Here is a 14,776-nt window from a genome sequence, read left to right as displayed (position 1 = left end):
TGCAGGCTGTTATTCATCCATTGATGTTACATTGTAATATAGTAATCCGGAATGCTTAACATTTCCACAATATGGCCTATAGGGGACATGTTCTTACTCAGGTCAAGTTGTCTTTCAGCAGAGATAGTCTTCATAGGGGTTGACGTGCAATTTACCGTAGCAAAACTACCGTCCAAGCCAAAAACTTCTATTGACACGTTCGCCATGTTTCTGTTAAAGCAATAATTTATCTCTATTTTAATGTTTCCCAAGAAATGCAGAGAGTTAATATAAATCACCAGAATAATCTTTACTATCACTCCCATCATGATGATCATCATCATCGTTATCATCAATAAAGTTGGTATCATCATTAGCAACAGCAACACCACCAGCAGCATCATAAACTGTGTGTACTGGCAATCCGCGTTAAATTACGTATGACCTTAGAGAGAAACAAGAAACGATACAAAATAATCGCTATTATCATACGAATGATTGATTCAGTTTATGCAATAACTGATACAGAAGTAGAAGTACACGTGTGTAGTATTACATGTATGTATCTAATGTTAGAAAGAATCCCTAAACAAATACGTTTTACTGATCAAAAGTGCACATTCTTGATCTAACATATGATGTATAAATAGTTATTGTTATTTGTTTAAACGTCAGTACAACAAAGATTTCAAAACTATATCATGACAATTTGATGAGATGTTCGGTGATCAGTAACGCATTTCATCCTTATTTCAATATATGCAATGCTTTACAGCATGGCCGAGAAATCTGCATTCAAATCTTAATATTACATTTAAATAACTGTCTGAAGACCATCATAATGACAAAAAATAAAAATAATTTACCTTCTAGCAACGCACGTATGGCAAATATTCATTTTTCCAAGGCAATCGCATCGCAACATCCTGGGATGATTCAATTGGTTTATACACTATGTATTGAAGCGATCTATTATTTACAAGATTTGTGTTGCATTTAAAAAATGGCATGCAAAAGGACACAGCTTTTGCAGCTTTTAAGATACAGATTCTACAGGCTTCAACTCTACCTTTCAAACCGAACCTTTCAACATGCATTCATCACATTGAGATAAAAATATGTCACGGGAGGCTTTGGGTTCCACTTGCAAAGATCAATATCGCAAACAGTTTTTAAAATAACAAAAAAGTGGCATTCTTAACAATGATTTCGATATGTTGTGGACTCGTAGCTAGTAATATTATTGACATGCCATATGGGATTTGTTAGCGAAATATGTTTACAGCGTAATAACAAGTTTCAAAATTGTATATTTCGCCTTTAAAAAAAAGGTCATGTTTAAATAATTGTGGTTTGGATTGTTAAATCACAATGACTGTTTCAGTGTACTCCTCATAGTCATGCTATTTTTAACTTAAAACCACTCGTTTATTGTTGCGTGATCTTTAATTTCCTTTTTCTCATTCAACAAAAAGAATTATATGCCTTTGAATTGCTAGCGATCACAATACTAGAACATTTAATTTATAATACAAAAATTCAATTTTAAAGCTGCAGATTCCGCATATTTTTTAAATATTAATATTTCTGCTTTCAGCAAAGTAATGTTAAAGATGTGTTTCAATGTACAAAGTATGAATCAATCCCTACCGCTACAGATGATATCAATACGTTTACAGGTAAAATGAATTTGGAAAAAAAATCCAAACGTGTTTAAATGTTTTTACCAATGGTTATAATGTCCGCTGAGATAATCATATCCGATCAATTGTTCGTAGAGGCGGATGTGCATGCTATTTCCGAAGACTCCGGCATTCATTTAGAATAGTTAATTCCAATGTCGAAGACGTGTTAACATGAAACATAGCTAATTATTTGTTATCAATACAATCGAAAAGGATGCCGTATTGAACTGTTATGTTAAATTGTAATAGTATTACCCATTCGCCTGTTCGTTAACGACCGCACGACAATTGCTCTTCATCAGTAAATGCATGTAAATACTTGCTAACGGAAATATAAGAGTTTTGCATTACAATACCATTTTTATAGGTAAAACGCTGTACACATTAAATTAATGAATATAGCAACTTTTGCGAATTGTGATTGTTTTTACTAGTATAAATATAGCACAAATTAATAGATTAAATACATAAATCTGTTATGAAAAAAGCAACAAGCAAACTTATTACTGAGAACAAATATTTCACGGAAATGTCGAGAAAGCATTTTAATATCCTCCATCTATATATGTTTGGTTATTTAGCTATTCGTATAATGTTTAATTCAAGAATGACCTCTAATACACGTGTTTAACCACAATTCATTTATTATATATATATATATAGATATGGGGATAATACACGTTTTCGCAGATGATCATGTCCGAGAAAATGTGTATTTTCGCTATTATTGCATAAGCAAATGACACATACCAACATAAATCAAAATACCATTGAAAACAATACTTCTTGTTCATTTGACATCGACAAAATAATTCGATTATTTCATATAACGTAATACGGTTCAAGGTTGTGTTTTACATATGCCTTACTCGGTCATCACCAGAAATGGCGAGGCAGCCGCGAAAATTAAGACATGAGCAATTATTTTGGAATTTACTGGTCGTGACAGATAAATATATCGTCTGAATAAGTCATTGTTTTCAAAATTTCATAGATGTTTCTTTCGTTAAGGTCTATCTTATTTCGTTTAAAGTACATTTTCTAAAAATTAATACTGCCAACATATTGTCACTGAAGTATTTCAAGCGCACCGCAGGAACGTTGAAGGTACATACACGCTTACATTGTCATTTACAGCATACTCTTTTGAAAGGTTTGAGTAAATAACCTTAACTTCATTGACGTTGCCGATAAAATAAAGCTGTTGTCAAGAGAGTGCAGATGGTATAATTTGAAAAGTGGATTGACATATTCATTGCCTTTATCCCTGCATGCATGAGGAAACCGGTCCTTATTCAGTTCCCTATTTATGCTTGAAAAGTCGTTGAAGGCTGGAGTTATTAACAAAGTTCATAATGACTTCATTGTTTCCACTACGGGAAGTAACTGCACGTGGACCAGTTTATGGATATGAAAAACACATAACACGGCTTGAACGGCAGGTGAATCGCCTTGTTAAGGTTCATGTAAAGTCCCAAAATGACCCCACATAGAAGAAATTTTAAAATATAAAAATGATCAGTAATACCCAAAATAAGTTAATGAAATTTACATATGGTTGTAATAATCACATTTGTATTCCATATATGTATACAATTAAAAAACAAACACTCACAAATGTTAGTAATAATGTAATTATTAGCAAAAATATTGCAATCTATGGCAAATTCTCAATTTCAATAAAAAAAACACAAATGCACCAAATAAAAACACCAACAGTATATGCAAGTTATATGTAAGGTACTCCGAGCATTGAATTGCGTCAATACAGCCCCACAACGACACTATGCGTATTTCAAAATGAACATGTCAATGCCATGAGTCGCTATTTATAGATTTTGGAAAAATACTAACTTTCCACGCGCATATCATGCGATCAATAAGAGTTATGATCTTATAAAATAAAATTAATGAAAATATATCATTTTCATAATATCTCCATAACAATGACACTTACTTCAAACACACTATTTTCAAAGAATCTTGATATAATTGACTCTCCTCCCGATTTAATTTCATCGGTCGTCCATCTTGGTCAGAGATGTGTATTGATTCGTATATGCGAATTTGTTAAATATTGCTTATATTAAATATTTACTTAATAACATGACATGAAATTACCTCATAAACAAATTATACAAATTTTAGAACAAACGGATCGTGAATAATTTATAAATGATCGATTTTGAAACGAAATATTTTTCGAATATACTTCCGGCAAATAACGGCTAGCTGAACCAGACATCATGGCCTGACAATAACAAATGCATTTTTGAACGCTCTCAAGGTTTTTATAAAAAGGTAAGTGTTTACTTTTTTATATGTACGTTTGCAATACATTTGTATTATTCATTTTTCCGATCACACATATATTATGTCTAGATCTTTAATTGAAATAGTGGTCGGTCGACTTCCTTGAAACCGGATGTTTTTATGGCCACAAATAAATTGAAAAAATCGTGTATGGTGTTCGAGGAGTGACATGCACATGGTCGTCATATGTTTGAAAGTTGTCATAAAGTCGTCTTTTAAAGTACTTTTAATTTTAAATGAACATTTAAAGTGTTTCCTTTTGTTAGTATAGTTCATTTTTTTGTAATTGTGTCATTTTGTGACTATACTTATTACTCTATTGTGAGTAAATATTTGATTTTGAAAATGAAGTGTCACTGGAAAGTAGGTAAGCGTTTTGGGCTGGCTACTGGAATACATTCTAAGAAGAGGAAAGTGCGGAATCAATCATTACATGTATGTCGCCAGATATCTCCTTTGAAATTGAAAGTATCAAAACAAAAAGCATGTTCAAAATCATTCAAAAGGAAATTGCCTACTGTATTACCATTCATAAACACTCTGTATCGATGTAAGAAATTTGATTCGTTGAAGGTTGTATTGCGTCGTATAATAAACATCAATATTAATGGATATAGACTGATAAATCTAGGATGTCTAAAAACGCACATGAATGAGGTAATGAAACATGTTGTATTGTGTGAGGCAGCGAAACAAGTTGTTATTACAGACAATCCAGTCGTACGAATTACTTCGGAACTTAGGACACATGGTTTAGCGTCCGTCCTGTCTGTTTGTTGCTGTGGATGCAATAAAAGTTTTAAATTTGAAACAAGCCCAAAACTAAAAACCATGGACACAATTACAGGTCATTATGATATAAATGTTCGAGCTGTGTGGGGATCCATCGTCACTGGTAACGGAGCTTCACATCTGAAGGAAGTGATGGCTACTATGGATGCCCCAAGTTTGTCCCAGCCTGCTTTCACGAGAATTGAATCTCAAATTGGTGCTTGGTGGGAATGTATTTCTCAAGATGAATTACTAGCAGCAGGTATTAATAATACATATATATATATAGACATATATATAAATATATATATATATATATATATATATATAATCATAGTATACAGACCATAAATTACTTTGCATGATAATATTTTTTTATCTCAATTGCGCAACAATTTTTAACAAATTACATAAATAGCTTTAAATTTCTTTTCCTGGTCTCCTACTGCTGAGCCTGGTGGATATGGCTGAGATTTGAACAGACAACTCGACATAAATCATATGATCGCTAGTCTGACGTCGTTACCACTGGGCCATACATGTCATAAATTATTCACCTATATATTTAATTTAATTTGCTATTAAAATTATAGAGGAATATGCAATTAAAAATTTACATTGTGAGTATATTTAACCCTTACAATGTGGCAACATATTTTGTAAGGCCTTTGCAAACAGTTTGGATCCAAATGAGACGCCACATAACGTGGCGTCTCATCCGGATCCAAACTGTTTGCTATTGTGCTAGTATTATTTGAAAAAAGCGAAGAAAATGGTTATTTTCGAAATTCAGCATACAACATTTTATCAGAACACAAATTTCAAAGCATGAAAATGGTTATGAGTTGAAATTATATATGTTAGACATAAAAAAGTAATAAAAATCATTATTTCATAACAGTCATTATATTAATATGATCCCATTTTTCCTCCATTCATTGGCAAGAGGCCCTAGCCTATGGATTTTGTGAAGAAATTGCTAATTTAGGGAAGAATTGTCTCTAAAATTATTGCTTCGGGAAATGAAAAAAATTAGTGTATGTTAGGATTATTGTGAAAACTGCATGAGTTTCAATAAATGTTCAATTGGAAAGGGGCCTTTAATAGGCCCATGTTATAAAAGGCTGAAAACTACTGCATTCATATATATTACAGCATGTCAACATACATGCAAGTTACCACTTACACAGATCATAAGTAAATAGGTTATCCAAGTACAATTTTTTTAAATAAATAATTTCAAATACAATTACATTTTATTTGTTATTTAAAAATCATATTGGCAAATACTGGGGGTTGTTGTTGTACATAACATTAAAACCTGAATTTAATGTGGAACCAATAATTATTAATTACAGGTGCTGAAGAACGAAGGCTGGCCATAGAAGACAACTGTTTCCACCAAGGTGTTCCTGCGATTACAGTGGTAGCAGATGGAGGTTGGAGCAAGAGAACACACAAACACTCATATAATGCTTTAGGTAATACAATTATATTTTTCTATCTGCCATAATTTTATATGTTTATTTATTTATAAATCCATTTCATTGCGTTAATGGATAATTTATTCTCATTCCAGTTTAGTTTAAATTTTTATTTGACTATATAATTTTTTTTTTCAATGTCTTATTTTTTAAGTAATATAAATCATGTAGAAATGCAATCATGAATATCTTTCTGTGATTGAATATTTGTATGCCCCCTTTCGAAGAAAAGGATGCATATAGTGATCGGACTGTCCGTCCGTCTGTCTGTCTTTCCGTCACACTTTGTGTTGAGGTTTTGAAAAATGCTCATAAATTCTATTTCCCTTGAGATATAACCTTAATATTTTGTATGGATGTGCATATGGACATACACACAAAAACTTTGACACCTGTGACCTTGACCTTGAAATTAGGGTTCACGTTAAGGTTTCAAAATATGCGTTTAGGTTTCAAAAAATGCTATAACTTCTATCAAAGCGTTTATAGGGGGCATATGTCATCCTATGGTGCCAGCTCTTGTTTATAAATATAATTAGTATGCCTTACAATACATAACCCCAAGGACCACACTGGAAATAATGTGTTATTCCCTTAGAGGAGGGCATATAGTGATCAGACCGTCCGTCTGTCTGTCCGTATGTCATTCTGTCACACTTTGCGTTTAGGTTTCGTGTTTATGTTTCAAATAATGATCATAACTTCTATGTATCTTCACATAGGAACTTAATATTTGGCATTCCTGTGTATCTCATGCAGCTGCACATTTTGAGTGGTGAAAGGTCATTTTTATCCTTCGAGGTAAAAGTTAAAAAAAATGTATCATAGTAGTGTAGTAATGGCATTGTGTTTCTGACAAACACCCATTGTGTTTTTGACAAACACATATATATTTTTTCCATCTTTATGTCAATGTTTAACTGCATATAGTGATTGCACTGTCTGTCCGTTTGTCTGTCTGTGCAGACATTTGTCCGTCACACGTTCGTTTAGCTTTTGAAAAATACTAATAACTTCTATCAAAGCGTTTATATGGACATATGTCATCCTAGGATGACATCTCTTGTTTCCCTACAACTTTTTATGTACCAGGATAAATAGATTGGGGGCATATTGTTTTTGGCCTGTCTGTCTGTTTGTAATTAATTCCCAAAACTGTCAATTTGCTTAAATTTTGGTTATAACTTTTAAAATACTGAACATAGGAATGTTTTTTTTGGGCATGCATGTGTATATCATGGAGCTACACATTTCTAAAGGTGGAAGGTCAAGTTGATCCTTCAAGGTAAAAGGAACAAAAAATGCATTAGGGGGCATTGTGTTTGTCAAAAACACATCTGTTGTTGAACTTTATTTTCAATATTTATTTTTGGTTCATTGTTTGTGTAGAAATGTTTCATATAGCTGACCCGCTTAGTTCAGTGGGTAGAGCACAAGACATGTAATATCGAGGTTGTATTTTTGATCCCCAGGGCCAGCATCTACTATTTAAGAACAGGCATTCATATGAGACTATAATATTGATCATGTGTTAATGAAATTAAATAATAATATATATTTTGTACATGTAGTTGAATATTGTATGTTTTATTATACCCCCACAAACAACGTTTAGGGGGGTATATAGGATTGACATTGTCTGTATGTCGGTCTGTCTGTGTGTCGGTCTGTATTAAGAGTACACTATCTAAATCGAGTTGTTTTCATCCGATCTTCACCAAACTTGCTCATATGTTGTATTTGCATGATGTCTTGGAAAACTTTAATTATATGTAATGCCAGGCCAAAAAATATGTTCTTTTCTTTTTTTTCAAAGAATAATATCAGAATAGCAAACAGTTTAGATCCTGATGAGACGCCACGTTCTGTGGCGTCTCATCTAGATCCAAACTTGTTTCAAAGGCATTAAAAATTCGGTTCCCTCATTGTAAGGGTTAACATTCAGCATGGTGTCCGCTATGTAATTTAATTGTTGTTCATCTGTTCACAAAACTTGCTCATAACTTTTATGGAGATGATTTTAAGGACAAGTTAGAACATGGGCCACGACAGATAAAAAAGTAGGTCATGGTGTCACTTAGTGCGTTTTAAACATTGAGCATGGTGTATGCTGTTTTTTGTGAAGACAATATGAAAATATTATGTGTCAATGCGTCATGTTGGTTACGTCAGTTACAAATAAGTTCTTTGTATAATAATTCTGGGTAATCTGACAATGTATATTTAAATAAATATATATATTTTTAGGTGGTGTTGCCATTATTATTGGACAAAGAACGGGGAGAATTTTGTACATTGGCATAAGAAACAAATACTGTTACGTATGCTCTCATGCGGAAAATACTCATCAAACAGAACCACATCACCAATGCTTCAAAAACTGGAACTCGAATTCTCAAGCCATGGAAGCTGACATCATCCTTGAAGGATTCCGTTTGGCAGAGAAAATGCATGGGTTAAGGTATATGTGGTTAGTTGGTGATGGGGATTCATCAGTTTATGCCAAAATACATGAAGGAATTCCAGTTTGGGGAATTCATGTTCAAAAATTAGAATGTTCAAATCATGTTTGTAAGTGCCTTCGTTCCAATTTGGAAAAGCTAGTGGACGCTAATCCTCATTACAAAGGTAGGAACAACCTTACAAAAGCAGTTCGCATTCGCTTAGTAAGTGCTGTCCGATGTGCTATCCGGATACGATCCAAAGAAGAAAATGTACATAATGCAATAATCAAGTTAGAAAAAGACATTCGAAACTCCGTTCACCACATTTTTGGCAACCACAACAACTGTTCAGATTTCTGTAAAGCTAAATCAATTCCACCTATTAACCAAACAACATCCTACACTAATGATTCCACTGAAGTAGACGAACCATCTGATTTATGTATTCAAAATAATTTACTTTGGGAAGAAGGAACATCTTTAAAAGATCAGGAACTTTCACGATATTCATCAACACTTTCATATTCCGATCTTAAATCAGATATGTTGAGTGACATTTCAGTATTGCTGGACAGAGTTGCTAATAAAAGTAAAATACTCATCAATAATACAACAACTAATTTGGCTAAGTGTTGGATGCACATGCGCACCAAATTTGACGGAGGCAAAGTCTACAACTTGTGTAATCGTGGGTCATGGCATACTAGGTGTTATGGTGGATGTTTACGAATGAATGTCGGACCACAGTGGTCTCCCACTGTTTGGAAACAGGTGACAGACTCCTCACCAGGATACCACTTCATCAAACTATATGAGGAAAGGTACAAGCAATTGACACTTTCTAATCAGTCTAAATCCAAGCCACAAGCTCAATCTAATAGGTGGAAAAGAAAAGTGTCTACTGCTAATGAGAGTACATCAAAGTCTGCCAAGTCATCATATGGAAATGAGGCTATTCAGTGTGAAGATGATGTTGATACATCTGTTTTGAATACCAAATGTGACCAGAACATGTCTCATCACATTAACATTTCAAATGATAAAAATTAATGCTATTACAACTCTTACTGAAGATCAATCTAATTCTCAAGTTTGGCATCAAGAAAGAAGAAAAAGAATAACAGCATCAAATTTGGGACTAATTTTGAAAAGAAAAACATCAATATCTGTGAAAAACATTGTGGAACAACTTCTATACAAAACTTTTAAAGGGAATGAATTCACACTTTTTGGATTACAACAAGAAAGAAATACCATTCATGAATATATTTAAAAAAAGCTGAACAAGGAATTAATGTTAATGTTAACAGATGTGGATTATTTATTCATCCTGAACATAAATTTTTAGGTGGAAGTCCGGATGGAATCGTTTTTATCAACAACAATAGGGAAGGACTTATTGAAGTTAAAAATGTTTTAAAAAATAAAAAAATGAACTTATTTCAAGCTGCCAATACAAACAGAAATTTCTTCTTAGGAATAGAAAAGGACAAATTAAAATTAAAATTGAACCACAATTACTATTATCAGTGTCAAGGTTTATTGCATATATGCAATTTACCGTGGATAGACTTTATAGTAAGGACCACAGACCCATACCAACTCCACGTGGAAACAATTTATAAAGACAATACCCTTTGGGAATCATGGATTCCAAAGCTTAAAGCATTTTATTGCAAGGTTTTATTGCCAGAGTTAGCTTGTCCGAGACACAGAAAAATTCCTGGAATAAGAGAGCCTGGAGTATGGGTAGGTTACAATATGTTATGATTTCTTACATTGAAAGATCTTTCACAGCATATAACACCCTAAATAAGATTTTTTCAATTTAAATACTATATATTAATTCAAATTAATATGAATAAAAGGTATATCTACCTTGAAATTATGTTACGTTTTTCCTCTCAATATATCCAGTTTTTTTTCAAATCTATATTGAATTGATTTGCACAAACACATTAAGTTTGATACATGTTAATATATACAAACAATTAAGATATTGAATAGTATTTTCATATAAAATTATATTCATACGTCAATAACTATATGTGTAAATATTTGCCTTCGTAGTTTATATTGTAGAATGTATTTGCTAAAAATTTAACATTAAAACGTGATTTGTTGTTTCAGTTTGAAGATACAACCAAGCCTTCTGTAAGTAAAAGGACGGTTACATGTCGTAAGAAAACTACTTCAAGGACCAAATCAACTTTCACAGTGACGCAGAAGATTAGTACAGTAACATCAGATAGGAAAACTGCAAGGTAATAACATAGCAATAAATACAATTGATCAATCATTACAAAGATGTTCATTCCTTCAAGGGTAAATTTGTTGTAGTAATAAGTATTATATTAAATTTTATGATATTTTTTAAACAAAAGTCTATAAAGTTCACAAGAAGCTGTATTTAAATATAGTATAAAGTATAAAATAGTTAAATTACATTGTATGTTTGGTGACAACAAATCCAATATATACCTATTTATGTTTCAATATAATCATCAATGTATAAACCGGCACTAGTTCTTAATGTAACTGTCTTCACGCTAACTATAAGCCTGAAATGTTATTCGGGCTACTAGTAATTAATAATTTATATAGTCGGGCTATTGGATTTTTTAGCTGTTTCAAATAAAGCATAATAATTCGGGCTAGTGGTTTAAATAGATTACCGTGAAGACTGAATTGTAAGAACTGTTATTCCCCACCATAGGGGGAGGGATATTGTTATGACAATTGCCGTCCGTCCTTTCCCACTTACTTCAATATTTTGTTCACACCCATATTTTGTACTTTTTAGCTCAGCTGTTTTTGGAGAAAAACTGAGGTATTGTCATAGTCAGCTCGTCCACTGTCCGCCGTAGGTGTCGTGCTCAAACATTGACATTGACTCTTAAAGATAAGTTTTTGGATCACTATGTCAAAATTCAAAGGAGACACCCACTAGGTCAAAGGTCAAGGTCAATGTTACCTCTTTAAAAAATAAACAATGAATAAAAATACAAGCTTCCGCAGCCGAGTGTGGCACCCCTTATGCGGTGCTCTTGTTTTGGATAATTTCATTGAAACTTGGTACACTGTATTTATATATATATGGATAATAGTATGTTGCACGCCAAATGGCATTGTACACCATCTGTTAATAACATATTTATTACCATTTGTTTATTGACCATTTTTTAAAATATAAGCTTACAGCATTTTGTCCATTAACACATGAGACACATCCATGAAAATTGCTATAGTTTGTGTCAATCCTCTGGGGTGCTTCACAGTAAACAACCATAATAATTTGGTTTAAGGTCAAAGTCACACATTCAGGTCAAAGGTCAACATTTTTAAAAATTATAATGTAGTATTTCGTTTAATATGCATCAAGGCACTATTAAATAACTTTCCACAATTGTTTGTCATTATGTAGGTGATTGTCAAATATAATATCCAGTTTGCTAGTGTTTATTTGGCGTGTAATATAAATCAACGAAATTGATTATTCATTTTATTTATTGTTCTTTGTTCATTTGTAGACGAGCAGCATCTTCAAAAACAAAGTTTGTTGGTAGACAAATTAAACATAAATGGAAGTTGTGCATTGATTCTGAAAATACCGAGTGGTATACTGGCTATGTTACATCCCTTTTGTCTGGAGTCGATGGCAATTCTAATGCAGTGTATGAAGTGCTATATGACAATGATGACGAATCTTACATGATTGACCATCTTGTAGAAGACTTCAAGGAAGGATCAGTACAGTTTTTGGATTTATAGGGTATAATCTCACATACATATACGTTTTTAAATACTGTGCATAACATTGCATGATATTTTTAAAACAATTAATGTTGCAATGTGATGAATAATATTCCCCATATATCAATTGCATATTGTGTAATAACCCTCCTTATTAGCTCACCTAAGCACAATGTGCTCATGGTTATTTTTATGTCCCCCACTATAGTAGTGGGGAACATATTGTTTTTGCCCTGTCTGTTGGTTGGTTGGTTGGTCAGTTATTTGGTTGGTCTGTTGGTTGGTTTGCGCCAACTTTAACATTTTGCAATAACTTTTCCTATATTGAAGATAGCAACTTCATATTTGGCATGCATGTGTATCTCATGAAGCTGCACATTTTGAGTGGTGAAAGGTCAAGGTCATCCTTCAAGGTCAGAGGTCGAATATATGTGGCCCAAATTGCTTATTTTATGAATACTTTTGCAATATTGAAGATGGCAACTTGATATTTGGCATGCATGTGTATCTCATGGAGCTGCACATTTTGAGTGGTGAAAGATCAAGTTCAAGGTCATCCTTCAAGGTCAAATATATGGGTCAAAATTGCTCATGTAATGTCACTTCTGCAATATTGAAGCTAGCAATTTAATATTTGAAATGCATGTGTATCTCAAGGAGCTGCACATTTTGAGTGGTGAAGGGTCAAGTTCATCCTTCAAGGTCAAACGTCATATAGGGGGACATTGTGTTTCACAAACACATCTTGTTGTATTCCGTTTTGTCCGTCGTGCGTCATACGTTATGCATCATGCTGCATCATCATTTAAATTGTTTACCCTATAGAGGCCACATTTATTGTTTATGTTTAATGAAATTTTGTCTGAAGATTATTATGTCTCATTTATATTTTGAATGAGTAAAGTAATTATTATGTGTGGTTGAAAAACATTAGTGACAAGGGGCGTGGCATTTTTCCTTATATGACTATATATGGCTGTACTTAAACCTTGTACACACTTTAGTGGTCACATTTATTGTACAATGTTAATGAAACTTGTACAGAAGAATCATACCAATAATATATTGGATTAGTTAGAAAATGATGATGGTTGAAAAACATGTATGCCAAGTAGGCGGGGCATTTTTCATTACATGGCTATATATGGCTATAGTAAAACATTGTTAACACAATTTATGCCACATTTATTGTCTGATGTTCATGTAAATTGATCAGAACATTTGTACCAGTGATGCATTGAATGAATTTTTAAATGTTTGTGTCTGTTTTAAAAGCATTGCCGCAAATAGGGCGGGGCACTTGTCCTTCTATACATATAGTGAAACCTTGTTAACACTATAAAGGCCACATTTATAGTGTGATTTGAATGAAATTTGTTCATAAAATTGGTGTAAATTATATGTTTGATGAGTTGGAAAATTTTTACTTTTGTTTAAAAAACATGGCTGCCAAGGAGTGTGACATTTTTCCTTATATGGCTATAGTAAAACATTTTAAACAGTATAGTATTATGAAATGTCACATGCAGACATAATATACATTTATTTAGTACTTTTCTTATCATTAACATTAAAATATAGTAACTTTTCCAACAAGTGTAAAATAGTAAATATAGTTGAATGTCCCAATTGGTACACCATACTTAAAGTAGTTCCTAATTTTGTTTGTTACTTTTTGACATTTGTTGATGTTTTTCTTTTGCATATTTTAGGATTGTTGGTGTGTGTTGTGTGGAATTTTCATTTGTAGTACCTACAATTAAGTATATACAATCTTTTCACCAAAGGAATTTGTTAAATTTAACTCTGTTAGTTAATTTGATATTTTCATGCATGCAATGTATAATTCTTCAAAAGCAACATTTTGCATATTTATTTTTTTCATTTTCATTTACTGATATGTTCTACAAGTATTTACGAGCATATTAACATATAAATTGAATTAAATGACATAATATTTATTGAACTATTCCTATTTGAAGAATACACCTTTTGACACTTTACATGAACCTTAATACACGATTTCTTTCGTTCAAGCTCTTCTTTTGCCAAGTTTCTGCATCCCGCCAGAGTGCATAAGAAAGTTTATGCAATAATATGTATATATGGACGTTATAAAAGGCTGTTTAGTTTGAAACTGTTTATACCTAATATTATATCAGGTTATGCGTATTCGCTTCTTTTCAAGCTCGTAGTTTGTGCCTTTGATAATATCATTTGCGTAAAATTGTGGTATTGTGCTTTGCAAATACAGTGTTAGCTTGTTCATACAAAGCAGCATCAGCCATGTTGTGGATAGTCATTGTATACAGGATAGCATTCTGAGGCAATGCAGTAAATGAACAAA

The 14,776-nt window shown here is 32.6% G+C and overlaps 1 protein-coding gene across 3 annotated transcripts; it reads left to right on the top strand.

Moving 5' to 3' along the window:
- The first annotated feature begins 3,775 nt into the window (after nucleotides 1-3,775).
- LOC127832250 (uncharacterized) lies at nucleotides 3,776-14,438 on the top strand. 3 transcript variants are annotated; one of them, XM_052357578.1, is made up of 6 exons: nucleotides 3,776-3,965; nucleotides 4,825-5,010; nucleotides 6,107-6,229; nucleotides 8,480-10,425; nucleotides 10,807-10,940; nucleotides 12,207-14,438. In XM_052357578.1, the coding sequence occupies exons 2-4, from the start codon at nucleotides 4,902-4,904 to the stop codon at nucleotides 9,724-9,726; spliced, it is 1,479 nt and encodes a 492-aa protein (XP_052213538.1). In that variant the 5' UTR covers nucleotides 3,776-3,965; nucleotides 4,825-4,901; the 3' UTR covers nucleotides 9,727-10,425; nucleotides 10,807-10,940; nucleotides 12,207-14,438. The 3 variants fall into 3 exon arrangements, with proteins under 3 accessions (XP_052213538.1, XP_052213537.1, XP_052213536.1); XM_052357577.1 differs by lacking the exon at nucleotides 3,776-3,965 and having other exon boundaries at nucleotides 4,264-5,010; nucleotides 12,207-12,823; nucleotides 12,970-14,438; XM_052357576.1 differs by lacking the exon at nucleotides 3,776-3,965 and having other exon boundaries at nucleotides 4,264-5,010.
- Nucleotides 14,439-14,776: the final 338 nt, after the last annotated feature.

Source organism: Dreissena polymorpha, chromosome 5 (genome assembly GCF_020536995.1).
Source record: "Dreissena polymorpha isolate Duluth1 chromosome 5, UMN_Dpol_1.0, whole genome shotgun sequence".
Taxonomy (NCBI): domain Eukaryota; kingdom Metazoa; phylum Mollusca; class Bivalvia; order Myida; family Dreissenidae; genus Dreissena; species Dreissena polymorpha.
This window is presented reverse-complemented; position numbering and strand designations above follow the sequence as displayed.